The sequence below is a fragment of the Vanessa tameamea genome, chromosome 9 (assembly GCF_037043105.1).
Source record: "Vanessa tameamea isolate UH-Manoa-2023 chromosome 9, ilVanTame1 primary haplotype, whole genome shotgun sequence".
NCBI lineage: Eukaryota > Metazoa > Arthropoda > Insecta > Lepidoptera > Nymphalidae > Vanessa > Vanessa tameamea.
The window spans coordinates 2,344,015-2,371,372 of record NC_087317.1 but is presented as its reverse complement, the minus strand read 5'-3'; the positions used below and the strand labels follow the sequence as shown (position 1 = coordinate 2,371,372).

The window sequence follows — 27,358 nt, the reverse complement described above, 5'->3', positions numbered from 1 at the left end:
AGCATTTGGCTGGTCTACCTCAATGACTGCCGTGACCTGTGTCGTTCAGGAGAGTAAAATAAAGTATAACCTATAAATGTCAAACTGCTGGGCTAAGACTTCCTCTCCATTTTAAGGACAATATAATCCGCCAAATGCAGGTGCAGGAAAATTTATTTGCTCGAGTTAAAACGTTTTATATCTTCTAACCACTGGGACATCACGTTCAAGTTGACATCATCGTTGTACTTTAGACTGCATGCATCTTCTAATCCACCTTATAAATTTCTAATGATAATATTCCCATTTCTTCGCTCCTGTTTCATAAATATAGCAAATATCATAATAGCATTTCACATAATCTTTAACGACGCCTATACGGTGTAACTAATACGAAAAGAAATAGGGCTCTTATGATGATGAATGACTTTAATGTAAAATTACATATAAATAATAAATACAAGTATACAAAATAGTTTTTTGGGAATTAAATATAAAATGAAATCAGAGTACGTTATTTGTAAGAAAATATTTAAAGTTCATTCTTGCAAGCATTGTTTGTTTTAAGCTGACGAGGAATTGATTTGGTTTGGTTTGAAGCCAATATGATTGTTTTTTAAAAACTCAATCACTCGCCAGCATATTACAGTATAAATAAGTTGACGTACATTTTCTTCTGCACAATATATATATATATATCTAAAAGTTGGAGACTATTAACGGACTACACTTTCGATGTGAATAAATATTTGACGCGCAAAGCGGAATATTTATTGATGATCTTCAAGCGAGCACAGTATTTGTTAAGTCATTTGGAGAGACATTTCCAAACAGCCATGATGTTTGCGTTTCTTTGCAAGTTGTGCCGCGAAAAATGTGTTCCAACGTTACATTTGACACGAAATACAATAAAATACTATCGATCAATTCACGCTTTTTTAACACTTTCGTCAAATTTCTTTTCTATTGTTTTATTTACTGATCGAAGAAGTAATGTAGATAAACAAACTTTACGTATTCCAAGCAATTTGGTGTATTGTACTCTACAAACAGTTCTTTAGTAATACATATACATATATATTTGTTTATAACGCAACACTATTCTACTTAATATATGTATTGTATATATTTATCTTAATTCACTGTAAATTTACTTTCAAAGTTCCGATAACGTCTTCGTCGATACTCAAAGTGTAATTTTTTCGCAAATCTATAATTAATATCAGAGATTATTCAAGCTATCAACCAATTTGTTTGTCCTCTTTTGGTTGCAATAGGTTATAGAAGATAATGAGGTTAATAATGAAACCACTTCATGTAACGTAAGTATTTACTGATTTTACATTTTTTATTGAAAAATTATGAAGGCTATTCGTAACACGTCACTGGGCGGGGGGCGAGAACTAGACTCCGCCTTGATATTTGAGCCATCTCGGGCTCGAATGACGTCAAGCCTGACTATTTCTCCTATTAAATTGCATTACGTATACATAACGCACAATTACGCATAAAGGAGACGTAAGCGCGACTTAGTTGACAATTGATGCCATCTATTACTACCTATATTAGAAAAGTCCTTCTTCGAATAAGGTCATATATTCCACACAATTCCACACTCCACCTTATTCGGCATTTTAAGGATGTATTCGCACTGCGAAATTATGCCGCAATTTTTTTATATTCAGTGCAATATGTGAATATCATCTTCTACACAACGCGAACAAAATCCATGGAATTTTACTGTTCAAAGAAAAATCCGCCTGAGATATATGTCTAAAATTTATATCCGCATCGCACATCAATGAGTATCAAATCATCTTTTTTGCAACGCGAATCATAAAACTTTTGTGTGTCATTGCTATGATTACAAGTGTGTCGAGAAATGCGAAAGTAAGACGACACGTTTTTTCCGCAGTGCGGGCCATCCCTTATTTTAGGGACAGTGACACACAAATTGGAATGTCACTCAGCTATTGTAGAGGAGTGTATTAGAGTGATAACAAACGACACAATGAAAAATAAATTTGACAGCTGAATATAATTGTATGAATATAAATATATAATAAAATAGTTAAAAAAATAGCACTAGCTCAGTGGCAGTGACAAGAGGCAATATAGGGTTAATCATATGTCACGACGAACACTTATAATTTAACAAAAAAAAAATTAATAGCATATCTAACAAATTGAAATCCTCAAAGTTACCGATACAAATGTTGGCTAAGCTCATAATACTACAGTACATAAGAATAAAACTGATATTAGAATATAGCAGTTCTGACGCAGTGCCAACTTCACTCAGAAACATATAAGCGAAGCGGTACATCTAACGTAGAAAGCACATTTGTGTTCAACCAAGCTAATGGTTGGAACAAAGACTTCTCTGTGAAGCTTTGTAAGGCCTCCGGCGCTGCGCTAACAATGAACTGCTTCTGAAACATTAAAATCTCACGGTTAATGCCTCTATAGTTTTTAATCGGTTATTATTGTTATCTTTAATAGAATTAACTCTTAATTTATTGCATTTATATACACATATTTAAATACCATAAAATTTTACTATATGACATTAAGACTTCAAATTTCAATCACTCTTAACGACAACCCACTAGAAAAGGTCGAAGTGTGATTCTACGTAGTTGACTAAGAAAATTAAACATGATCGTAATTTTTGGGATTTGATAAACGCTGAAAACTCGCTAATACGTATTGTGCGGGCAACGTCGGAGTAATGTATTAGTTAAAACTGTAAATGTAAAAAGTTTGTCCTGAGTAAAATAAATTTACAAACTATTTCGTTCATGTTGTGCTGTATAATTAAAACACCAGTATTGTCTATTATTCAAAATCAAAATATTCTTTATTCAAGTAGGCTCATTAAAAGCACCTTTGAATCGTCATGTTGCAGTTTTGAATTAAATGTAAAGGCCTTCTAATTGACACGACTCGTGATACTACATATTAAAAGAGGAGGGGTGAGACAGCTTCGAAGTACAGGAGCCAACTGAGGGATAGAATTGATGTGCAAATAAATATTATTCGAAGTATCCTGATTGTCATAATTTAATTAGCATCACTAGAAATGTAATATCGTTAGTAACTGCGTTATTATGAAACCGGTTGAAGTATTTATTTTTATCGCATTTATATAATATACTCTTCAATGTTGAATCTCTATGAATGTTCTTTATGAACAAGTACCTTTTCATAAAGATTCATACGCGACAATGACGTTGCTATTACTGCCCATGTGTTCTTCATCTTGACTCACGATGTGATAGCGGATCGCTAATGTTATATGCATTCGAGATTTGTCTTCGAGTAAAATCTACCACATTTATCCACCAACCAGCAGTGGAACAGCGTAGTGGAATCAAAGTAGTTCGTCAAATAGAAGACGTGGCATCAGCCCAGCTATTAGTAATTCATTTTACTTTTATGTATCCCAAATGAGTTTCCAATTTCAAAATTGTCTGACTGCTGAGTTTTATATATTTTATGCTTAAAATTCATTTTCTGTTGCAGGACATGACAAATTCATTTTTAAAATGTCCATTAGCAATATATTGGTGATATGTAAGCACTTCAAACCTACACGTTCTCTATCATAGAATACTGGTAAACTACGCAAGGAAACAAAAAGCCTCAAAAATATTATGTAAAAATGTATAAATACGATTGGTAATAAATACGGTCCCATGAGTTACGTCTGAGCCGTATTTTTCGTTCTGCCCTCGTCACGTTCGACCTCTTTATCAAATAAGATCTATAACTAGTACTGTGCAAAGATAATTTAATTAGGAGTTCATTAATTTATATTTAGTGAGCCAAACCGGTCCATTTGAATGATATATCGTGTATCGATAATTAAGGCTATGGAGTTCATTAGTGTTATTCATATATAGGAATGGCAAAAGTTAGGTTAGGTTAGGTTATAATTGCTCTTAAACAATAAGAAAATAAAAATTTAAAGAATGTATGTTAAGATTTATTATGTTGTTGATTGAAACTCTGATCAATTTATTATTATATAATATTAAGGACGAATAAAACTTGAGTATAAACAAATAGTAAAGAATCCAAAATTTCTATTATTTACTCAAAACATTCATTTCGTTCAAACAAAACTTACGTAAAATAATATTAATGTTGAGCTATAAAAAAGGCAAGCGCTGCGATATCTTTGCATGAATAATTAATCCATGAATGATTCGCTGTCTAATTATACAAGGAAATCTATCTTGCGTACTTCTGCTTATTTCTTGTCTTACATCCATTACTATTTTAGCATCATTAAAACTTACCCAAACCCGGAAAACGTATTGATATGATAATCAGAATTTTGGCACAATTCCAAATTTGCATGTTAAACAGCAGACGTGACGTCTGGTCATCAGTGTTGCCTGCTACGGCAATTTCCATAGGAAAATAGTGTGTACAGCAATAAATATATTTTATCGTTAAATTTTTTTAAATATTGTATACGAAAACGTATATATTTATATCTAATTACTAGGTATATTTAATTTACTTTGATAAAACTGGCGACTAAATTGAACTGTATATATTATCTTTTTTTAATCAACAAAAACATTATTATGGTAAATGTTTAGTTCAAAAATATTTTATGCATAAATGGTTTTGGCAGTATTCGCTTGAAAAGCATAATCGATAATTTTCTTTGCGATAACACAATAATATATAAAAATATGCAATATCTTAATATCATGTTGTTTAGTTGTTCATATTACCAATCATAATTAGTTAAAATGCTATTAATCAAATAACATTTTGCGCGAATGCGTTAAAAAAGAAACAAACTTTTAATAGGTACTTAAAAGTTTTTTACTACATAAAAGCTCGCTCGTCCAGCTAATAATGGATGACACCAGTTTATGGGGAAATCTCCCTTACTATAAAGTTGGGTGGAATTACACTGACCTCTTATCAATAACATTTAACTTTGTGAATGTCGGTTGCCGCTCTGGATTTATACTAGGGTCATTCGGGGCTAGTGCCCAAGGCGACACATTTTCATGGGCGGCAGAAGGGTCAATTTATTCTTCGCTTATAGAAAATGCTTTTGTCTTCCACTCTGCTCTTATCTTCCAAAACATGAATAGTTAAAAAAGGCAGTTTATTGATTTAAAAATCATATTTCACAACTTAATCCACTTTATGCAAAATTTAAATAATGCGGCGTCATTTTTATTATGCCCAGGGGCGGCGCTTACTTTAAATCCGACACTGGTTGGTTGCAATTGTATGAGTTTCTATTTGAGATGGATTGTAGTTGAAAATACAATTTATATTCTTCACTTATCCCAGAGTCCTGGATAACTGGTATTCACAACACACTAAAATTAAAGTTAATAGTTGTTTGATGTGAAACTTCGAAATATTAGAGAACTGCCATTTGCAATTTGCAGAAGTTTCACATATATAATTATTCCGCCGCTGCCACCGCCGCACGTTCGAGAAGTTTCTCAAGATGGGGTGAAATATTTTCTTCCTTCATTGGTCAAACGACATCCCATATATAGTATGAAAAATTCAATTTGTATTCTTTGTAGGGTTGCAAGTATTATTACCTAAACATCACTCCTATCTAAATTTCTAGTTTTGCTTACTACATTGTAACGAAATCATTTTACCTGTAGTAATTACAATATAAATTTCGTAACTGGCAACACTTTAATTTTGCGACTGCTTTCAATAAAACGAAACTTTGCTGACGGATAATAAGCAATTGAAAATACGATTTGACAAGTATTTGTGCTTTTTTGGTTTATATTATAACTAGCTGTTACCCGCGGCTTTGCCCGCGTAGAATAAGAATATAATTAAAAATTAACTTAAAATATTACGTTAATGTAATACCTTTTTGTATCCCACATTGGTGTGTATTTCAGCCCTTAGGGTAGAATATCCAGAAACGCTTAAATGCGAATCAACTCATTTGTAACCGGTAGCCCAAAAATAAAATTTCATGCTTCTAACTTCAAAAATGACAAACTTCCAGACTAAACTGTTTACGGAATGTTAACCCAATTTCCCTCCTTAGTCGTAAAATATACAGAAACGTTTAAATACGTATCAACTCATTTTTAATCGGTATCCCAAAAATAAAGTTTCATGTTTCTATCTTAAAAAATGACGGACTTCTATACAAACTTTCAACCCTTATTTCAACCTCGTAGGGGTAGAATATGCAGAAACACTTAAATAAGTATCTACTCTTTTTTAATCACTATCCCAAAAATAAAGTTTCATGTTTTGAACTTAAAAAATACGGATTTCCATACAAACGTTCAACCCCTATTTCATGCATTTAGGGGTAGAATTTTCAAAATTCGCTCCTTAGTGGGTGTCATGATATGTTAGTTTATAAGTGTACAGCCTAAAGTATAAGTTTTATGCTTCTAGTTCTAAAAATGATACTTTCAGCAACTTACAACCTTTCATTTGTGTTTTCATTCATTTGTTATCATTTGTGTTTATAATTCAAATCGTGCTCGGCAGTAAAGGAAAACATCATGAGAATCCCGTATCCCGTATGTCTTTTGCTACATGTGTATCCACCAAACCGGATTGAAGTAGCGTAGTCGAATTAGCTCTAAACCTTTTCCTCATAGGGAGAAGAGGACTTAACCCAGCAGTGGTACGTTTACAGGCTGTTACTACTCACTACTACCGTAATATATATCATAATATAATTCTTATATATACACATATAACTAAAAATAACGTGTACATAAAATATGACAATTGGGTCATTAAACGACAAAAATATAATTTCCATTTGACCCAATAGTTACCACTAACCAGTAAGTAATGTTATTTAAGACCATCAGAGGCATCGTAATCACCGTCATAAAATATTCCATCTTATATACAATTTTCTCCTATTTTTAAATATTCTTCTTCAATATCGTTAGTAGCCTGACCTAGTTAAAATAGTCGATTCAACATTTAATAAGACGGCTTAGCTTTAGCGGCCTAGAAAATGGTCCAGCTGGAAAATTTTATTAAGTATTTACTTTCCTAGTTATATATTTATAAGCTTGATATAAAAAATATTCAAATCTACTTATATTCGAATTACATTAAGCATTGAAAAGTATTATAAATTTTTCAAGCCATTATGGTTTTCGAATAAATAATAAATACTTAACTTTTAAATTTAAAAGTAATGCCATTGGCTATTTATAAATATGTGACATTTTATTTGGTGTATCACATGAAATATACATACTTATATGTACAGCTAAACCACACTTCGTACTGTCCAGTCTGTTGGAACATGTTGCACATTAAATATTTATTGTAAAGCTCAATCGGAATGGAAATGATTGATGATACAAAGGCTTAATGAAATAAGCTATGGTTTGTCAAAGCGTAACGCGATAATTACTCGGCTTTAATACATATCAATAACAACTGTTCTGTTGTGTGCTAACGATTATAATAACTGATCATAAGATACATGAAGTAGGATTTTTTTTTAAATCATAACCTCTATATTTTAGCATGCGGATACATTTTGTCACTTATAAAGTTGTTTTTATGTTCACAGCCTTACTATTTACTTAGACACAATGGTTATTTTATTTACTATGAATGAAATAAAATATTTTAATACGAAATAAAAAGAAAATAAAGTTTTAAAAGTATAGTAAATGTACATATATATATACTAGTATATAGGACATTCAACATCGTATGACGCATCTACTAAAATTTTAATCAAAAACGCATTATACATTCAATATGAATGTAGTATTTACAGCAGCACTAAAATTTTAGCCAGCATTTACTAAGAGCCTTCATAAATATAAGGAAAGTTGACCCAGTTGACGCTGAACTAACACTCGTGCAGACGTTGGCGCCTGTATTACAGACATTCAAATGATTTTCTATTTAAGCACAACGACGCTTATACGATATTTTGAGTTAATTCCAACTCACACTGTACGGAAAGTAGGCTTTACTCGTATGTGGATTGTTTTTTAAATTTAATAACATCCACAGGCTCACAGTTTCCCGTGCCTTTTTTTACTTCATGTTTTTATTTGTTTATGGCGGCTTACTATTTTCTTATTGACGTTATATCAGCAGATCTTCGCTGGGATTGGAGCTCGCCGTTCTTCTCGAATGACATGGGCACACTGAGTTATTTTTTTTTTTTATGTACACTATTTTTAATTTTAATTTATAATATGTTTCACTATGACTTCATTCAGCGGACCCTGCTCCACGCTGGATCATAGACAGCACAGCTTCGGCGACCGTGTAGTGACGCGATCGCGTTGGTGGACTGCATTTTTAGGCTGTTCTCATATGTGGATTAATTATTCCTTTATATTTGTTTAAACTTTTTGATATTTATACATTTAAATCACAGTTACATAATAATGATATGTAACTGTGGGTAAAATGATATGCTCAACTACTAGCCCATGTGGACCATGTGGACTAGTAGTTGAGCATATCATTTCTTAATTTCTGTTTGTAATTCATCTCGAGCTTGAGGCTGAAGGATGAAACTAATTTTAATTAAAAATACTAATATAGTAACTACGCTAAAAAAATTTAGAAAATCCAAGCAAGAACAATTCGCTGGTCTTGGCATGGACCGATTCGGTTTATGTCACAATAAATAGTCAAGTAGGCTCATGCAAAAAAAAATTAAAAAAATATCAAATTTATGAATAAAACATTTTCTGACATCATGATACAAAACTAATTTTGTACCTATTTCTATTATCTTTCTTTTTTTTAAAGATAATATCTCACGATTATCAGTTTTAGTAATATGGATTTAATGCATCCAGACTAATCTTAAAATAACTATTACATATTTCAGTCGATATTTATGAACCAAATAGTTCCAACGTAATAACTCAAATAATTTTGATAAATGTTACTAACACAACATAAATATATTGCATAAAATAATCTTGAAACTTTGAATTTAAAAAGTGTTAGTCCATCTAGAAAAAAGTCAATTTTATTCTCCATTATGGAGTCGACGCAGACGTAGTTTTTTATGTATAAAGAACGATAAGTCTATTGCATTATTCGGTTCCGTTTAGACTTAAATATATGATAAATAAGTAAAGTACATTAAAATATGCTCTTAAAACGCCTTGTTTAATGTTTCAGAAGCACTTACGCTATTCGAAGTGTATATGCAAATTCAACCGCCCGAGGGCAGTTGCAACTGAATTATAATATCGAATGGAAGCGTTTTACAAACCTACGCGAAATAACGTAAAAGGAAAACGATTTGCGATTGATATGGAAATATAGATATTTAATACCTTTTTAATACCAACGTGCCACTTTTTCATGCATTGAAAATCAATTTGGGGTTTATAAAATACTAGTTTCGGCTCGTGGCTTCTCCAGCGTGTGAGCAGGGAGGTGTTAGAATGTCAATGTCAATCCAAAACTTCATAATGATCAGTTGAGTAGTTAAGACGTGAAAGCATAAAGAAGAGAAAAAATCAAAACCTTGCACATATTGCTTTACCTTTTATAGGACATATATATATATATAGGCCAAAAACTGTAACCTCGAGATGTGAAATAAAAAATTGCTCATCTCCTTCCCCGGTGCTCAAACTATCTCCATAATAAATTTCATCTAAGCGATTTAAGCGTTAAGAGGTAGCAGACAGAGTTACTTTCTCATTTATAGTATTAGTAGGTATGGATAAGTAAATATTTTAGAAGTTATATTTGGGTCAACTATTGGGACCGCTAACAAGAATTTTGAGCAGTAAAGAGGATAATGGTGAATATAGTAAAGACTAAATTGTTCATACGCATTCGATATACATACAATAACTAAGTTGGTCGGTCAGATATTAGTCATAATCACAAAACGTCTTTATTAACAAAAGCATGGTCAGCGCCTCATCTCATTGCGCGAGGTTCACATGAACTTGTACATATAAATAATTATTTTATTTGTGTTTTGTTACAGATATGCTACAATCGTTGTTACAACCAAGAGATAACCAAAGACGTGAGTTATTGTTTCGAAAACCAAGGAATAATATTTTATATTAATTGATTAATTTCATCGTAACATGTTTATACAATTACATGTATATAATTATAATAGATATACTAATTATTAATACTCAAATCTTAGATCAATTTGTAAAGTAAAATTATTATTTGAATAGGTCATGACTTTTAAAGAGACTATACACGTATTTGTAAACTTGAATAGTATTCAACTATATATTGTTGGTGTTAACATTTAATTAAAACAAGCTTTTGCTTTCGTGCTTACCTGCTTCAAGCTCAAGACGATGCCGCTTCAGACACTGCGAGACGACAGCTACTAGTGAGGGGAGTGCCCGTGGCTAATGCAATTTTTATAGGAATCAATAATTAATTAAGTATACTACTCAGTTATTGACGTGCATAGCCATCTCTAACAGTCAGAGAAGTAGGTTTTTACGTACTCAAAACATAATTTACAGCAAAAATGATTGGTGCGATGCCAGCAGTCGCTGTCCGGCATGAGCGGCGACGGGCTGAGAAGCGGACGGGAGGACGCCGTCCCTCCCAGCTGCCACTGCAGCTCGGCAGGGGCATCGAGGACGCGACGCCCTCGCCTGATCACCGGCTGAGGAACGAGCTATACGTTTGCGGGAAGGTATAATAATATATATATATATATTTAAATTAATATAATATAATAAATTTCTACGCAAGATTTAAGCACAAAATAAAAACATATAGTTTTAATCAAAATATATTACCAAACTTTATACATATTGACAGAAGTTAAAAAATTATATCCACAATAAGCGATCAATAATAACTCATCAAATTTTATATATAATTTAAATATAATTATTTAACATGTACCAATCAACTTTTAAAAAGGAGTTATATAACTTCGCCTAATATCTTAAAGAAGATAACAAAACTTTGTTTGAATCCGAACGTCTAAGGGTGAAATAGCGAGTCTCTCTGAGGGCGGGCGTTTATTTTGAATTACTGTAATGGAATGAATTCTTTTCCGAATTCCCGAACCAGAAACAATAATTCCCGTCTCCAAAAAAATACCAATGGTTTAAATGAGGAAACAAATAAAAACTTAGGCGAATCATTGTACGGTATATTGGTTCGCCCTCATTATTTGTAATCGTGACCCTAATTCCAGTTTTTTAAGGCTTTTCAGTTTATTTTTAAAGAGTTCTGTACCAGATGGTGACATCATATAAATATACTTGCTATAATTTAGTATACAAAACGCGGCCCATTTTGTCAACAAAACACATAAAGCGCACACCCCGGGCGCTTGTTATGACCCAAAATAATATATAGTAGTTTTTATAACTACGCTATAAATAAGTTTACCAACCTTCAACAGCCAATTTTAATTAACATATTCTGAACCATTTTTTTCAGCTAAACGATCGTTGATATAAAGTTCAGTTTCTGATAAAGCATTGTCCACAGAAAGAAATGCTAATTACGTAGCCTTGGTTTGATTGCGCAACTACGCAACTCTTTTATAAATCTGTACGGCCCTTTAGGGAGGCTCGCCCAATTGATTAAAAAAGTCAAGTCAATAAACGGTTACTCATGGTGCGATCAAATAAAGGAAGTTCACGGGTATAGGGAACTGATACCTTCTAAGGGAAGTGAAAAAATAACTATTCACTCGTTAGGTTATATCCGAAAGTAAATTTATTTTTCGCAATCTTGGTTGACTAGGTGGCAGCTCTACACGCAATTGTGGGATCGCTGCTCCTCGGCATCGTGGTGCTAGTCGTGGGACTCGTCCAGCTGTCTCCAGGCGCAGAAGCGGCTCAACATCGCTACTATCTGATGGGAGCTGGCGCAGCTCTAGTCGGCACTGGCGTGTTAGGAGCTGTGCTTAGGTGAGATTTCTACTAGTTGTAGACTTTCAAAGTCGGTTGTCATGACGGTTTTGGCTAATTAAAAATATCAAACATCAGCAGTACAAACTTAAACTTATAGAAACATAGTATACTTTTATATGTTACTAGCGACCCGCCCCAGCTTCGTACAACGATCACAGTTTTTCAGTCATTAGACAACACAAACCGCTATGTCCCGGCGTTTTAAATCTGTAATATCTTCTATAGGTATAAAGGGCCTTATGGATCTATATTAAATTCACAATGTATTTAAGATACTTAACTGGGTAATGCTGTATTGTTTAAAATTGCTTCGAAAATAAGCCATTATTTCTCGAAAAAGGTAAAGGATAAAAAATTTTAATTGTGGGTTATCCCTAAGAGATAGACATATACCATCGGGGACTTTTAGGACACCTTTTTAAGGTGTACAATACTGTATTACATTATTTTCCACTTGATAAAAAATGCGCCACCAACCTTGGGAACTAAGATATTATGTCCCTTGTGCCTATAATTACATTGGCTCATATACCTTTCAAACTTTAATACAACAATATTAAGTGCTTGGCAGTAAAATATATGACGAGTGGGTGGCACCTACCAAGACGGTCCTGCATAAAACGTAGGGTTTTGTAGATGTTTTGTGCACCAAGTTAATTTAACAGCCCTGAGAATTATACATTTCGAAACTGACGAAATTTATGTAACATATAACGATTGAAAACCCTAAGCTAATGAATCCAGTAATTATTGACCTGAATTATAATTTTGACACGCACCCGAGCAAAAATATGACCATTGCTAACCGCCGGCCCCATCGGGGCGTACAATTTAAGAATCCTATGCAATTGTCGTTACTTAGGTTAATTAAAAAGATAAGCCTCTCATTAGAGAAATGGAAACATAAAAGTCGCTTTAATACAATTACGCACGTCAACATATTCATATGGAATTATAGAGGCACAATTGTTATTTGAACGTCGATAGTACGTGTGATGGAGGTATTTTCAACAGTTTTCATTAATTTACTGGCAATAATGTTTCTATTATGAAAGTTATACTACGATTTTACAAGAGAGTCCTGGAAATTGTTTCGAATTGATAACAGTATGCATGTACGAGTATGATGTTTAAGTGTAAATATAAAAAAAATTAAACAAATGTTTAGGTACGTGTAACAGTCATGAAACTTATGACTTTATAGATGATAACAAATGGCCGGTTGCTTATTTCAGATTTATTTATATAATATTTAACAAAAACAATTGCTGAGATATTTCTTTTTCGGAAACGGTAGATTTTTAGCAATAAATATGTTCGTGAAATACGTTACAAGAAATTTTATAGCTTTTCCAAAAAAGATGGACAAGTATGTCCCAATCCCAAGTATATCCAAGATATAATTTTTTTAGCAATTTTTTTATAAACTTAGTTTACTTTATTATAAAACATGATTTCCGATTTAATTATACAGTATGATTTAATGATGACCGTAATTTTCAGATGCATGTGTCTCCACTGGTACAATATAAAGCTTCGCGAAGAATACGATGAAAGAGTTCGGTCCAATCAGAAAAATTGCGTTAGTGTAGTGGAAAGTCACCATGATCACGAACATGGACGCAAAGAAGACCGACCCAAATTGAAGGCACAGGCCAGCGTTCAGGATGTAGACCTCATCAAACAGCCTTCCGTAGCCAGCGATACTTAAACTCTGACCATTATAGGATAATGCATCGTATTTCGTGTTGTAACACTGTTAAAGGCGACACATATTTAGACGATTAAGCGAAGTGCGTATGACAAATATGACGTATTGAATTTAAAGCTACAGCCATACTTATGTAAACAAGTGACTGAGAACTAGCTGTTCTTAAATTGTTGAAACGAAAATAGGCTATAACATAAATAACGTGACAATTTAACATTGCGAATGAAGATTGTTCGTTGCACTTAATCACAAGTTTGACCGTAGCTTTAGATGATTCAACGTCTCAATCTCTTCGCTTACTCTAGCTAAATTATATCGTTTTTTAATGTACTTACTATCGTATTAGTGATATCGCTATAATTTAAGCCGAAGTGTCGTTTACTGATAATGTTTTAGGGCATTATATTTTATCGAGTGATAGTTTAGTTATTATATCGGTGGTGTCGTAATTGATATATAAAATTATTCATAAGCTCAGTGGTATTCTGCCTTAATTAGCTACGGATATTGTATCATTCAACCGTTGATAACTGCTTATGAAAAATGCTCAAATGGTTTATTTTTTTTACGACTTCCAAGTTATAGCGATTTCATGATTGCATATACAGTCATGGGCTGTTCTTTCCATTCAAAGTACTCTTTAGTACCTTCCTCTATGTACAAGTTTTAATTGTTTCCTCGGAGTAGTCATTTATTTCTTACTAAGATAATATTACCCTATACAGCTTGGATGTTTGATGGCTTTACTCAAGATATATTTTTATGTACGTTATCTAGTACTTCATTAATTTATATTTTAGTCAATATTGCATTCTCAATGTATGCAATCGTCGTTTCTATGACATTCTAACAACCAGATCTTGGTGTTTAATGATTAAATTTAATTTTAAGATCTATTTACGTAATAACTGTTATTTAACTATCCATATGCATAATTAAGTGTTCGTCACATATCATTTTTATTAGACCTAACATTCTCATTTTAAATTCTATCAGAATCACTGATTTAAAAAAAAACATCACACCATCAAAAACGTTTCATTTTCATATTTTACGATGTTACGTTAAATATAATATTTTTGAAGATTTTACAATTGAGATATCCCTTTATATATTTGCTTTAGATAAATCTATTACATATTATATACATATTTCGAAAATTAAAATCTATATTGAAAACGTTATTGTTTTAAGTAGCTTTAATACATTTAAAAATTTCAAATAAATGATCATAGCAAAAATTGACCTTTTAAAACAGGAGCAAGATTAATTCTAAATCCTTACCGTCCGTTTTAACCGAACATATTAATAGTGCTCTCACAAAATAACATATTAAAAACTCGTATGTCAAGGAAATAGGGCTGCTATCTGGGACTTATTAAAATGTTCCATTAACAGAAATATTTGTCAAGTGTTTTTATAACACATTAAAATAAAAGAAATTATTCGTTCGAACTCAAAATTTACTCCCCATTCTGGAACTCCTTGTTTTACCTTCCCAGGTGACAGCTCTATACGACTACGTTTTAGAAACACATGCTTAAGGCCATGATGTCCTAGTCCCATACAGTTGAAAATTATACAAGAGCTTATTGAAAACTATGTATTTTTTATAGCATTTACTTTAAAAAATGTTATTTAAAGAAACTCTCATTATCTTAAAACATTTTTTTTATTATTTAATTCCCTTTTTTTCTTCCACTTAATCCATTTTAATATAATATACTTCCAATATAATATTTAATGAAAAAAAAAAACGTGTAAAGTTTGTTAAAATCTTTACCAAAAAAAAAACTATCAACTTTGATGGATTCGACGAGGAGTACTTATACACTTTTAAAATACTAAGAATATACTTAGTTTAAATAAGATAAATTTAAGCATTTCATCAAAATCGTTATAACCAGCGGTATCTCTAGCTATTGGTGTTATAGATGTTGTCTTCGGTGTTAATATTATTATTACACTACTGATTTAGACCAATCTTAATGTTATAATAATAATTGTCTATTGTACAATTTACTTATTAGGATACTCAGGTTTATAATGTAACTTTCCAATGAATTGTGCTTATTTATTTTTAACATAAATTCTATTTTCGTTTAAAATATTGTGAATATTATTGAAATTTTAATCTTAAAGAGACTGAGAAGTGTTCGAATGTATTCAGAGTTATTATTTTAAATACTTTTTGATATATTTTCTGTATTCGCAATTCGTTTCAGATAATAGTACCCTGTATTTACACTTATTTTTAAAAAGCAATAGCTATTAGAATACAATAAAAAATGATTAAAGCGATCGTTTTAAAAATTTAAAGTTATATTTTAATGGGTCCAAAATTTGGTCCACCGAAAAAAAATTATAATATTCCGAACGATATATTTAACTTAAAAACAAAATTTAAGACTATTTATAATGTTGTTTTTTATATATATTGTTATCAAATTTTTTGAGTATAAAATAATAATGAATTTCACAATGATTTTTTGTCCTTATAAATACATATATTTTTCAGTTATATAAGGTACATACCGCATACCGTAAATTAAATGCACTACGTTGTATATTTTTATTATTAACCCCCTAATTATAATTATTCCATGTTTGAATATGATAAATCTAGTCAGGAAGGTGTCACTTTTTTAGATTATTACTTTTATTTATTAATTTTTTGCATTTAATAAGAAGTCACATATGTAAGAAAATATAAGAATTTTCAAATTCATATCGTAAAAGCATATTAATCAAATAAACGTACAATTAATCATTATAATGTAATTGTTTTAAACATAAGCTTAAAGATTGTATTTTATTTAGCCACAGATAAATAAAATAAATTTTATCATGATCGGATCAAAGTTAACAGATAACATAAATATATTAAAATGTAACATGTTTTTAGAAATGCCAATATCTTTGTTTAAGTTAGCTGATTTTAACTTGAATTGCCGTGCCAAAATATGGTTGAATTGTTTCGACTAACTTATGAACCCGAATTATGTGAATTAGTTTGTTACTTTATAATTTATTGGTAGCATAACAAAATAATTGTATGGATTAAATAAAAGGTTTAATAGAGAGTTTAGAACAAATAAAATAATTTACCCAACTCGAAACCTGAGACATTTACAGATAATTTGTTTCGTAACTCTTAACTTTTAAGTTAGTTAGTATTTAATTACACATAATTTGTTGACAATAGATTTAAATTTAATGTATTCGTATAGGAATTATTTTTAAATCCTTATATTTTAATTATATGTAGATATTTATGAAAAAGGGGAAGCATAAAATGAATATTCGCATGATATTAATTATTCGCTTGCAAACAAAGCTTTCATTTGTGCCAATGAGATAATTATCTCTTTCCTCTTGTAAATGTGGTTAGTTTTATCTCATGCTGGGTTTTATTGATATATTCAATAAATCCGTACAGCCTTGTAATTTCTGATTAGATTAAGGCTACTCTTGAAACCGTAGCAGTAGTGTGTCAAGTGGAGTATCTTTCTGGTTAAGTACCAAACATTCCACATCGCTTTGTATGTATCGAAATTACGCCAAACGATTTTATTGAAAACGCAGTGAATTATTATGTGTCTAGGATAGAGAATATATTATCATAAATGTGTTATTAATGTTTTATCTGTACTGTACGTTGTTTTTAGTTTATTTAAACAATTCTGAAATAAGTTACGGAGATTTCAAAATGTCTTTAACGGCTTATCAGATAAGATGACAGCACTACCACTTGCTGTTCCATAAAATGTTTTGGGGCATGTAGACGTAGAGTGATGTTTTCGAGACTTATTTCAGAATCCCTGTCATCCTATACCTAAGCTCTGTTCACTGTGATAATGTAATATTTGTAAGAATTTTTAATAGTAAAAAATGTACTCGTTCGCTATCATTTGGGGCGTTCTAAAATTAACATGAAATTTTCTTAGAACTGTAAAAGTTACAATTATTTATAATTAATATCACAGTGAATCAAATCCATCTCATGAATATCCTTCATCCTGTTTATTTTTTTTTCCTTTGTGTAATGCGTCCGTTAAGATCATCGTGTTTTAATTCAAATGTTATGTATAATTTTATACGAATGATTTTAACGGCAGCATTCATATAGATTTGACCTTTACAGTTGAAGTGAAGTTTTTTATATTCGTATATCGAAGTATTTTAATTTTAATTACGACTGTACTGTTTTATATCTCATATATTTTATACCGATGTCTCTAAATAAAATGTGAACGGAATGTGGACGTTTCATTTTAACGTATAAATTCTAAAACCCTTTTTTTATACAACAAACGGCAGTATTCTTCCTTATTGAAAGGGCTTGCTAAAAAAAGAAAATCCTCACAAGTTCCTAATTTTAAAATAATTTATTATTTCTTGACTTTTGCTAGTACATAACCAAAAATATATGATTGTTTTATTATAAACAATTCTACTAGGTATTTTAAATTCATATCTCGTAAATTTTTAATTAATTAATTTATGAAATGGAATAAAATTCATGTTTTGAGAAACATGAATTCCTAGAGTTAGTTTCGGGATTCAACTATAACACAAAAATTGAAAACTTGTAATACTATGTACCTAAAAGAAACTTAAACTATGATATATTTACCTTAATGGTAAAAATATCATAGTTTAAGTAAAGTATATACCTATTGCAAAACTACTTTATTTGTAAAAAACAATAAGAGCTCGCATTAATCCGTCTCAGTTCATAGATTTATTCAAGGAGCGCGCATTCGTAAATTAATAGATCAATAAATTGCGACGGACTTTTTTTGCAAATATTGGATTTTTGCAATAAATCACTAATTAAAAAAGAAAGCTAAAAGATGTTTTGAATACCTTAATGGTAATAATATCATTTTAATAGTCAACCACTATTAACGACCTCTTGTGGTCGAGTAGTGTGTACAGTGTACAGTGTGTACACTCGGACCTCGGAGTGGCGTACCCATGAAAACACCGGTGTTTTCATGGGTACGCCACTCCGAGGTCCCGAGTTCGATTCCCGGTCGAGTCAATGTAGGAAAAGTTCATTAGTTTTCTATGTTGTCTTGGGTCTGGGTGTTTGTAGCACCGTCGTTACTTCTGATTTTCCATAACACAAGTGCTTTAGCTACTTACATTGGGATCAGTTATCAAATATTTATTTATTTATTACCAGATTATGTGGGATTCTTAACTACTAAATCCGCTGCGATTGCATCGATTCTTCTGCATAGATCAGAGCCCTGAGGCTGTGGGATAGTATTGATATAACGCATAAGCGTATAGTAATAAAAAAACCTCCCGTATAGTAAAAAAATCTATTTCGACAAGTTTATTGGTGCTTACTTAATTAGCAAATAAATATACAGCGTAATAGAGGTTTAGTTCAAAGCGAGTAAATTTAAAACAGGTAAAAGTTGTTCTTTTTATTGATATAAGGTAGCTTATTTAGCAAAAAAATGAAACCGTATTCTCATGTTAGTAGCGCCATCTATCCGCATTTGTAAAAACTAATTCTTGCTTCGGTGCACAATCGAATTTTAAACCGTAGGGTGCAAGAGCACGGAGCTTCATCAATAAGTCAATAGATGGAGTACCGTTATTTGAAATTATTTTCATACAAATTACTGTAAAATTGTATTATACTCTGTAATAAAGTATGTTTTAAATAAATAAAAATCAATGATCATTCTTAAAATGCCTAAGCAAATTATATGTAATTAATTAGATTACAGCAGTTTCAATTTAAAAAAAGAATACAAAGCTATGAACTGCAAAAGCTTGAAGAAAGAATATTTACATGAATAAATGGAGACAAGTGCACAGGAGATATAGCAGGAGCGTGTGCAATCACAGATAGAACTATATAGCCTATTCCAATCGAAGTAGGAATAAAGACATACAAACCTTAGATTTACGTATTTCATGCGATTTGCTAATAACTCGGCTATATTGAGCACTACTGAGAGTTTATGATTAATATATCCTTATTTATAATATAACACTATTACACTTAACTACTTAGATCCACTTTAAATTTACTTCCAAAATTCCGATAACATTTTCGTTGACCTTTAAAACGCCAATTTTTCGCAAATCTATTATGAAAATCAAAGATTAATCAAGCTCTCGACCAATGACATCGCGTCAATTATTGTTGATTTGACTTTTTCCTGTTATGGTTGAAATAAAATATATATTCTATGCAATCTGGCGAAATTAGAGTCCTGTCAAAAGACCTATTGCATTAGAGACGTTCAGCAACATGTCATCTTAATTCCGGCCTCTTATCTAAGTACTAAGATTTTTTAATTCAGTTAATCCAGCCATTAGCCACATTAGCAACATTAGCCAGAACGCAGATCCTCATAAATGTTAAATAATGCAAGATATATATTTGTTAAATATTACAAATGAAATTATGTTTAATATCAATACATCAGATATTCTACGTTGGGTTCCGGTTTGAAGGGTGAGAGACTAACCACAGGCACAAGGACATAACATCTTAGCTTATTATTTCTTATACTTAATATTTCTTACAGCACCCAGATTTTTGGGCGGTGGTGACAATTTACCGTCTATCATAAAAAATAAGCACGAATTCACAATACACATATAAATTATAAGATTCTCTAATATATCTATGACAAGTGTACGCAACGTAAAACATTCACCAAGCAATTATAATCAATCAATTAAACAAACCATATATTATATAAGTTCGTTCGTCAGAATCGTTTTAAGCCTTGCAATATTGATCGGTCGATCTAGATCTATTTGAAAAAACGCATGTTACAAAATACCTACGCGGAGCGATAAGATGGATTACCACCATATAGACGCATGGGCTTGGATCGATCATGATTGAGTTATATATTATATCTCATAAAACTTGTTCAATGTACACCCAATCCGTCACTAGGCCATTTTCCTGCCCTAAGTTTGCCTAGATGAGAACTTTAGTCTTTTATCATACCATCCATCGTCTAATTTTTTACGGATCGTGGTTTGCAATTAAGTCTATGATTATTATTTACAAACTATATGTTGTCCATTGTCTACGTCTTATTTTAAAAGAAAACTATTTTATAATACCAAAGCAGCATGTGTAACTAAATGGTTATAAGAAATTTATGTCCGTTTTTAAGTATCTAGTCGAGAATACGAAAATAACAAACCTGTAGTTAAACTAAACCTTATGTCTTGGTCTCTTGAAAACGGGGTATTAAAATTGAAATTTATATTTGAATAATACAATGCACTATAACGCATTACCAGTTACAGGATCTAAGTTTAAGTAGAATCAACGATATAGGAAAAAAGCAATACAAAGTATTTGTCTTTGGCAGTTGGAAATTTAGGTATGTATAATCTGCCGGTGTTTGGGCCACAGATAAATAAATTTAAAGTGAATTTCAGGTTGAAAATCCACTTTAAACTCAATGTTTTGTCTTATCTTCAAATTGACTTTTTTTCGTTTATTGTAACCTAAATTATAGAGCTTCCAGCATCGATGTAGTGTGGAACTTAAGATTAACTCTCAAGATAATACCGGCTACATGACTTTCTCTTTGCTTATTAGATAGTTTCACATGCGTGAAATCCATAACTAGACTATCACGTAAGGCAGACGATACACCAGGCTTTTTCACTCACATTTAGGTACCAAGGAATATTAGGATGTTCAAATGGTTCTGTCCAGATCAGTGATTCATATTGACGACAACTTTAACCAAAACGTTAAACATATTTTAAAGTCAAACGTGCCACGCATTAAAACTAACAGTACTATTAATGGAATGGAAAACATAACATTTTTTTAGAACCCTAAGTCGTTTTGTATCATGAAGATTGAGCTTACATGTTCCGTACAAGTGCAGTAATGCTATACCTAACTAATATTATTAATCACATCTACACGTATATACTTACCATCTACTAATTAACAGACCGTTTTTAATTATCTTTGTTCGCATAAATATTTTTTAGATTTAAACATAATAAAGCGCAAAGAGATTTAATAAGTATGTAAATGTTTTCACCAATTTTACCTACACATCCTTTATTAAAGTTTGCGAACAAAGGCATTATGTTTTCAACGTTAAATATATTTGCAATGTCATCTTAAAGTTTGTTTCCACATTCAATATTCTATATTGAACTTATTTAAATTTGGAAGAAGAATTCACAAGACAAAGCATGTGAGATGTAAAATCGGAACACTCTATGAAGTCTTTCATTTTCTCGTAACCCATTCTGGGTTCGTATAATCTTTCCAGCTTCTTAACTTTCAAAAAGGATAATGCAAGTATATATTAATGCACAGTTTTCTAAGAAGGAGTGTAGTTATGGCGCAGTTTTTGATAACAATTACTACTTTTATGAAAAAATGCTGTATATTATGAAAGCATAGAAAGTCTTGAGAGATGTACCTAGTTCAATGATGTTATACATTGAGTTGTTAATGGCGAAGAATTTTTTATAAGGTGTTCCTAAAAAGCTTGAGCACTATTTCTACAGAAACAGATGACCTTTATCCAACGATATTCATGACGTCGATTCTCTTTCGATACTGTTTGCATTTCTTGCAAAATCAATAGTACATTAATATATAATATTCTTTGATTTATTTCTCTTTGACCATATTATCGTCTAAATGGCAGACAAACCTAACTCGCCATCACTAAACAGCAAAGCGAAATACGAAGATTTTTCGATTCTTAAAACAAGTTCCTTTTTTATATCATGACAATAATCCAATTCGTTCTTTTCTCTTTCGCTTTATGGAGGTATTTTATTCTTCTACTTTAACTTACTTCTCGGCCAAAACTTCATTGGCTTTGATTTTAAAGTATTTTTTTAATGCACTATCCAATTCGATATCTCAAACGAGGCTACTATGTTTTGTTACGATAGGCTTGAATTTTATTTTTAGAACTCTGGTAGTAGGTTTGAGATATTACAATAGACCTTTACTAAGTGGCGTTTTAATTTCGTTAGATTCAAACCATTTTTTGCGATTACCCATATAAAGCACTCATTTATTAATTCTCCGTTAGGTATTTCTATCTAAGTGAATCTGAATTTCATGTAGCTTATCTATCTACTTAGAAAATACTTTTTTATACTATTTTAGGAGGAAGCCAATAACTGTCCGGATTACATGTATATCTGCGGATAGTAAGTCATCTTCCATTCACTGGCAAAGTAAGATGTATATATACCACTTCCACCAGCAATGTATCGGCAGGGACAGGATCTATGATATTATAATGTTCTTTGTGTCTCTAATATATGAACTCACGTAACTTACAAATCATAACACAGCAATATTATTATTCCTATTTGGCGGTAAAATAAATGCGAAATGTACCCATATATGTAGACATGCACAATGACATGCCTCTGGTAAGGAGAAAACTAGAAATTTAGAAATATTCTTGGGATGTATTTTATTACTAATTTCAGTATTAGTTTTCACCCGCGGCTGGCCCTGCGTGTTAGAGGAAGTATTAAAAACCTAATCTAAATTTATCGGAGTAAATGCTTTAAAATATTACACTAATTTATGTACTTCATTGCAAAAATGCAGACCCAAGCTTCAAAGTGTATCTGCATTTTCATAAGCCATAAAACTAAATCGAGTCAGCGAACTATGATGCTGATATAACTGTGTCAAATAAATCACTGATAAAATACCTTCGTTACATTAACGGAAATCAGTCGAACTTAACTTAAAAAAATATTCTTTTTTTTTTTACAAATAAATAATATAAAGTGGGCATAGGTACCTACTTTAAAAATGTTTTTTATATTTTCAATAAAGTTTAATTATTTTAATGTATGTCAAGTTTAATAATAAAGTGAAAAATCAAAAATATAATTAGTATATATAATCAGGTACTTATTAAATTCGAATGCATTTCACTAGGCTAGGAATTATGGTCCAACTTCTTTTATTTTGTTTTACTTTAAATTTGACCACTCACTAAGCTATTTAATCTAAATCAAATGAAATTTTGTTAAAAAAATAGTACGGAATAGAACCGAGAACTGTATAGAAACTACGAAAGCAATAAAAAACAAGGCGAGGTCAGAACATAGTCAATAGTTCTTTTTTTAATTCAGGCTTAACCAGAATTCGACCATGGTTCCCGTTGTTTTATTATTTCGTTTGTTTAATAACTACCGTGATCGATCACAAAACAACAAAAAACACTTCGGATTTCGCTCCTAGTAACTTCACAATTCACATTTACAATTTACGTTCGAAAGTTTTTATACGACGTTTGGCGCCGACTGGCGAGCGCGTCGAGCGGGTGGCGGGCGGCGGGCCGGTGCACACAACCCAAACAAAACACGCGCGAAGCGGCAACGTCGCGCTACCGACCACCGCACTCCGTGCCGCGACCCGCGCCGTGAGCCGCGCGACGTGAATCGATCCCTCCCGCCGCGATACCGACAGGTTTTACTCGCAATAGTGAAGCACTAAAAGCTTAATTGCCGTAAATCGCCGATTTCTTTTCTAATTTTTTAATCTTCATGTACAGGAATTGCTGTGTATAAAGGAAATGCATGTAAATAAAGGGAATGCTAACAAGACACTGTAATAAAAAAAAATCTTTGAAGTTGAAATATTAAATAACATCGAAGAGAATACAATACAAGTTATAGCTTTTTTATTTTAAAAAGCATTTCATATTCTAATGCTCTATTAGAATGTTAGATGATTAAATATGGAAACTATTTTTTTGTTTCTATCTAAAAATAGTTAGATTTATAAGTAAACACACACAATTGCATGCCTGAATATTAAATCTATATGCAACAGATAATTTCTCGAAACACGCGAACTCATATCTAGCGGTAATTACAAATATGAAGTTACATTAAGAACAAATTACCTAATTTTTTGCACGAGATTTCACAAACTATTGTAACACGAAATATCGTTAATACAAAATAGAAAAAAAAACTTTCACGCTGATTTTATAACCAATTTTATGATAATCAACCATGAGGTATCTATTTATCTTCTAAATTTCAATAAAATATAAACACAGGTACATAAAACGCATCTATCTATCCTTTAATTTCAATACGATTCATAAGACATAAAAGAAATCCAATACCAAAAATACATTTAAATATTTATGTAAGTAGGTAACTTATCCATTTTTTTTATTTATAAGTATTTTATTCAATGATTAACATTACACCACTAATGAATTATATTATTAAAGCTACATTGTAGTACTTATACGTACTTACTAAATTTCTATGAAATATTGTTTCAAGATATAAATAGTTTAAGGATTCTATTCAAGCTCAACATTTTTAAAAACCAAATGCAATCATTGTCCTTTGTGATTGTGATTTACACAGGGGGAATGCCCAACTGCAGAATAGACCTAACAACACCAACTACTACAATACATTTCCTATTTGTAGTGAATGTAAACAAAACATTAACAAGAGATTAATAAAAAGTAATAATTGTCTCAAACAAAAAAAAAAAAAACTTAATAAAGTAATTTCATGCCAGATTTTTTTTTTTGCAATTAATTTTATTAATAACTTATATTTATCAATAAATGCATAGAATAAAAATACACTTACATGATTTATTTGTCACTGAAGTGACTGTGTAGAATATTAATTTTTTTATTGTATAATTCACATATTTGACAACTTATATTGGAAATGAATAGTGAATCAGTAATTTATTCCCTGTGCCACTCATGGTTTGTCCCTTTGTCCAGCCGTCAATTCCCTTTGTGTAGTTCCAAAGCTCTCAACCAATATTATAAAGTAATGACCCGCAGATTTAACGTTTTATTACATTTCATTGGTGTATAGTGTGAAGTTAAAGAATACAAGAATATTCAATTTGACTTCAATAGATGTTAAGATTGTTATGATTACAAAGAATTGTTTGAAAAAATCACGTGCTACTTATGATTGAATTTATAACTATTTTTTTTTAAAATACGTATATTTAGAATAATGTTATGTTTTTATAAAACTGTTTATACTATTTTATACGTTATTAAAAAAATTATAGCTACTAAAATATACCGCTTAAATGTTTTCTTGCGACCAGATTTAAAAAATATTTCTATTTTATTATTCTGTTTTATTTTAGTTACGTACCCGTAATACTTACCGCTGCACGTTAGTTTAATTTGATTTAATTCTTTTAGGACAGAGACATTTTTTACGACACGAGAACTCTTTAGGATCTATTGTAATTGAGAACAGCCGGTATAAACAAATAACACTAGAGTGAAAACAAATTTGTAACTCAGAACAAATATGCGGTAGGTCGGGACCACTCCTTGGTTATCACTTCGAATTCCAACAAGTAACATAGGTCAGTTATTAGTTCCGTTCTAAGTTTAACTTTGTTTATTTTATTATACTAATCCTACAACCGGCCCAACTCGCGGCATTCCTTAGGAAATTCGCAAATTCGTTATAATTTTTCCGCCGATTTAAACATGAGGTCGTATCGTTTAAACTCTTTGTTCGTCTCGAAATCTCACTTAATTCTATCTCTTCTAAAAATAATTTGTATTTCCCGAAATATAATATTATCTAAGCACGTTTTATTGATTATCATTTTGTTAGTGGAACAATTAAAATAAAATAATTATCTAAAGGTTTTAAAGGTTTAAATTAGCTTTTATATTATAGTTCAGAACATTGGCTATAAATGTGATATTCAAATTCAAATCCTGTACATTCAGGTTTTGGCTCGACGGATATTAAATTTGTTTTGATTTAAGAGTTCTTGTGTGTCTCGTTATGACATGATACATAAACCATTGGTACTGGCTGCAATGACAAAGATCTTAACAACGGTCAATTCTAAGCAGGTAAATTACACAAATGTTATGTGTTTCTGGTTTGCCCACAATTGTTGTAGATACGGATATCGCTTCGCGTTCAAAAGGGAACAACTACAGAAATATAATATTACTTCCTAAAATTTTAAATCGTATTACGGTAAATAGACAAATTTAAATGTTTTTTTTATTGTTTTCACATTCCCAAATTTTAAAGGCTTTTTTTAAATGCGTTGATAAACAATATTCGAATAATGGAGGTATTTATATTATCTGTTGTGGCAAACGGCACTTTAGTAACAATATCAAGAACTGATTAATTCAATTGCAAGTGAAAATGTTATGGATTATATGTCTCAGAGAAATAATGTATTCAGTACAATTAAATACATACAATACATCGATAGGCTGATTATCACACCAAAAATTTGTCCGTGTTTATAAGTTTTGGTGAATGTGAGATAATATAAAAACCGTTTTAGAAAAAATTGTGATATGAAATCGGAGCATACATTGAAATGTACAAAAGTCTAAACTAAAACGCAATGATTCCGAGGTAAAAGACTTGAGAAACCAAGTTGTCACGTAGATTTGTACAAACATATTTCTCGCATTCGTCCGCCTCAAGAGTTCCTCGTACAACCTGTTGACATGCTATTCTTCGGAACGAAATAGCCGCTTGTTTCAAGAAACCAAGTTAAAACTATAGAATTACCCGACATTTACTTGTTGATTGTTAATATTCTATTCTATTCGTAATTTAAGTTTAATTTAAAATTAAATGATCTTAAACCAAGTTGTGTACATAAATATTACTGTTACTATTAATAATAATCAACACTATTATGAACTGACTAGTTACTGATAGTAAATATATCAAGTAGCAA

General features: G+C 31.2%; 1 protein-coding gene across 5 annotated transcripts in view; it reads left to right on the top strand.

Moving 5' to 3' along the window:
* The window catches only part of LOC113398905 (uncharacterized protein), a 71,166-nt gene extending 54,491 nt beyond the window's left edge, over positions 1-16,675 (top strand). The window contains exons 2-6 of one of the 5 annotated variants that reach the window (XM_064215816.1): positions 9,971-10,012; positions 10,296-10,394; positions 10,479-10,654; positions 11,725-11,891; positions 13,398-16,675. In XM_064215816.1, the coding sequence (XP_064071886.1) occupies positions 10,484-10,654; positions 11,725-11,891; positions 13,398-13,605 (546 nt within the window). In that variant the 5' untranslated portion in view covers positions 9,971-10,012; positions 10,296-10,394; positions 10,479-10,483 and the 3' untranslated portion in view covers positions 13,606-16,675. Of the gene's footprint in view, positions 1-9,970; positions 10,013-10,295; positions 10,655-11,724; positions 11,892-13,397 lie in introns of all 5 variants that reach the window. The other 4 variants (XM_064215813.1, XM_064215812.1, XM_026637851.2 and 1 more) reach the window with 4 other exon arrangements.
* Positions 16,676-27,358: the final 10,683 nt, after the last annotated feature.